The sequence below is a fragment of the Cephus cinctus genome, unplaced genomic scaffold (assembly GCF_000341935.2).
Source record: "Cephus cinctus unplaced genomic scaffold, Ccin1 Ccin1_scaffold1184, whole genome shotgun sequence".
Classification (NCBI taxonomy): Eukaryota; Metazoa; Arthropoda; class Insecta; order Hymenoptera; family Cephidae; genus Cephus; species Cephus cinctus.
Window position 1 is genome coordinate 1,691,692 of NW_014333664.1, and position 3,156 is coordinate 1,694,847.

A 3,156-nucleotide genomic window follows, 5' to 3' on the forward strand; every position below is an offset into this window, starting at 1 on the left:
GCGTGCTTGCCCAGGGCATGACCGATACCGATCGCCCCGGCATCACCATTCTTAAACTCATTCTGGGCCCGCTCGAGTTCCAAGAGCTTGCGCACCGGTAAAGACTTTTTCCGCTTCTCCCGAGTTTGTCTTCGGCGTCCTCCACTCTCCGTTATGGAGCGCATTATGTGTTCCTTGTAGTGGGAGTTCTTGACCATGTGATTGCTGAGTTCCTTGAGCGAACTGAACGCTTGGTCGCAGACTTTGCAGGTTAGAACGGCACTCACGTGGCTGCTAGTGGCACCGCTTCCGGGACCACCTCCTCCGTGACCGCTACTGCCTCCACCGGGAGGTGCACCACCGGTTCCGCCGCCGCTACCGGCGGATCCTCCTCCAGCGCCTCCACCGCCGCCTTTACTCTCGTCCGATGACTTCCAAGAGATGATCTGCTCCTGGGAGATGATGTTCGTGTAGTGCTGGGTCTGCTGCATGTGCGAGGTCATCTCTGCAAGGGAACGGAAGCTCTGACCGCACCACATGCACTTTAGGATCTGTCGCGTCTGCTCTGCGCCCTTGCCAAGCCATACATCCTGACCGCGCACAAGCTTTCTTGGCAACGGCATAGTTTCCTTGATCAGAAGGTTCAGCTCAGAGGGACTCTGCTTGCTGCTTGGTGTCCCGCCGGCCCCGCCCCCACTCGTCGACGTCTGGGATTGATGCTGAGGTGGTTGAATGTTTTGAATCGGTGGTTGCTGCCCGTGAAGACTGGACGGAGATGGTGGCACCGGCATATTTACACCGCAGTGCTTGGCCTCCTTCATGTGCGTCGTCATGGCCGCCAGGGTAGGGAAGCTCTGCTTGCACCAGACACACTTTAGTACGTCCTTGGCCTGATCGGCGCCCTTGTTCAGCCAGTGCGACTGCCAGGCACTGTGACGACTGCTGCCAGAGCTCGTGGCTGTCGTGGATCCACCACCAGTTGGACCACCACCTCCCGACCTGTAGAGATCCTCGCCACCGAGTTTACTGAGCTCGCTCATCTTTTCCAAAGCCTTAGTCGCTTCACTGGGCTGATAAGACTTCTCCAGGGCGACCGGTGGTTTCATCTTGCCGTTCCAAAGCTGGTGCTCCACCCCGCCGGAAGCCTTCGGCGAGAGCTGCTGTTGACTAGTAGCCGCCGCGACGGCCGCGGCGAAGTAAGGGAAATGCGACGCGACCACCGGCGACGTCCACGGGGAGACGACTGGTCGGCTGTACGATGAGGGTGATGCTGATTCCTGATGCGCAGCTGCTGCTGTGGCGAGTCTCGATGACTTTCTAGGTGGTGGCGGCGGTGAATCCTCGGGTCCAGGACGCTTACGTCCTGGTACAGACAGATCCAGGGGTCCATTGTTCGTTTCCGAGGACGAGGAAGGCGTCGGGGGTTTGCTCAGGTTCAGTATATGCTCGTCCTCGTCATCTTCCGTTGACGAAGCCTTCCTAGTGCTGAAGTCAAGAACACCTGGCAGGGGCGTCGCCGTGGGTGAGATCTCCCCGGCGCTCGTGGGCGACACCAGGAGTCCGGGGGTCGCAGCCGGGGGCGAACACGAGGACGAGACCAAAGGCGACACCGAGCCCCTCGAAAGGGGTGAGTGCCCCAGAAGAAGTCGCTGATGCGTCTGCTGAAGGTAGGCCGCCATGACGGCTGCCGAATGGGGTGGCAGGAGAGGGTGGCTCCCCAGGGGTAGAGGCACGATACTGCTTGGACTAACGGGACTGGCGCTTCTTCGCGCAGGAGGTGGGGGACTTCCGGTAGCAGGACCGAATGATTCCCGAGAGTCTCTCGAGGGACAACGTGGACTCATTGGCTCCCTGAAACGAGAAAAAACACCAAAATTCTTTCGACTGATCTCCGTGACTCATACCAGTTATCTCCTCTCTCGTTTTATCTATAGACCTTTTTTTTTTCAATCAATTCTCACGTGAGAAATCGCCAGAATTTCGAAACGATAATTCGAACCCGCCAAGTGCCATCAGCATCTACATCAACGACACCGGTACTGTGTCAAGAGCTCGGTCGAGCACCGAAAGTCATTAATCAAGATACAAGAACGATAATTTTTCCGCGATCGATTAACCGACCAAATGCCTGCTAAAGCTTTGACGTTAATATTTCATAACTCTACGCTATTAAACAACTGCGTAAACATCGTCTACCAGCAATACTCTATACATGAGTGACGGCTTTCGGTAGATAGGAAAAATTGAAGACGTCGAGGACGATTTACGAAACGAATAAAAAAAAAAGAAACTTCATCTTCATCTAAAGAGCGTACTTTAACCAACAGACGCGAATCCTTACGTAACGTTCTACGAAATTTCACGTCGACAGGTGCTGCACGATCTCTACCGTAAGCTCTTATTAGAAAATAAAAAATGACTCCTTACGTACGCAATCAATCAGACGCCCGAAATATGTCACAACAATACGTAAGACCCACGTGGGAAAAATTATTCCGATCGAAACCCATTAGAATTCCTTCATGCGGCCCCGCCTCCCCCCCCCTACCCTCGCCCAAACGAAACCACAAGAACAACAAAATTACTTTTAACAAAATTACCCCAATCAGCCGTGCCAATACACGTGTCGCAAATATACCTGCTCAAGTCATTATACGTAGCATCGACGTAAAACGCGGACAACGATGGGTAGCACGTGTCGTGCGCGCGGGCGCACGCCCCACCGCCAGCACCACGCGGGAATAGGGTGCACGTTAATAACAGAGGGTAGAGCCGAGGGAGCGGACGTAGAGGCACGTTGCAGGCCTGTCGGCGGTTCGCTTGTAACTGACTCCTGACTGAATGCCGAATGCGTGCCGCTAGATGAAAGGGGATACCCAGTACGCATGCAGGGGAAGTTTTCGGTGGCTCGGGGAAAGGGCTCGCGGGGGAGTCCCCGGTTTAATGGGGGTAACGGGGGGATGCCCTGTGGTAACAGGAGGAGGAGGGACGATGTTCACGGACGTGAAGGAACGGGGGATAAACACGTAACGTTTTGCGGGGTGGAGGGAGGGAGGGAGAAGGTGTAGATGATAGAACAGTGGTGCAGGTGGGGGAAGGTAATTGCGTAGGGGCTGGATGAGGAGTACGGAAAGAGAGAGAGAGAGAGAGAGAGAGAGAGAGAGAGAGAGAGAGAGA

General features: G+C 55.1%; 1 protein-coding gene across 6 annotated transcripts in view; it reads right to left on the reverse strand.

Annotated features, from left to right (window-relative positions):
• The window catches only part of LOC107272531 (protein tiptop), an 85,203-nt gene that overhangs the window by 4,210 nt on the left and 77,837 nt on the right, over positions 1-3,156 (reverse strand). For all 6 annotated transcript variants that reach the window (XM_015749762.2, XM_015749764.2, XM_025089858.1 and 3 more), the window contains one exon: positions 1-1,830. This exon is cut by the window's left edge and continues 4,210 nt beyond it. In XM_015749762.2, the coding sequence (XP_015605248.1) occupies positions 1-1,830 (1,830 nt within the window). The remainder of the gene's footprint in view (positions 1,831-3,156) is intronic.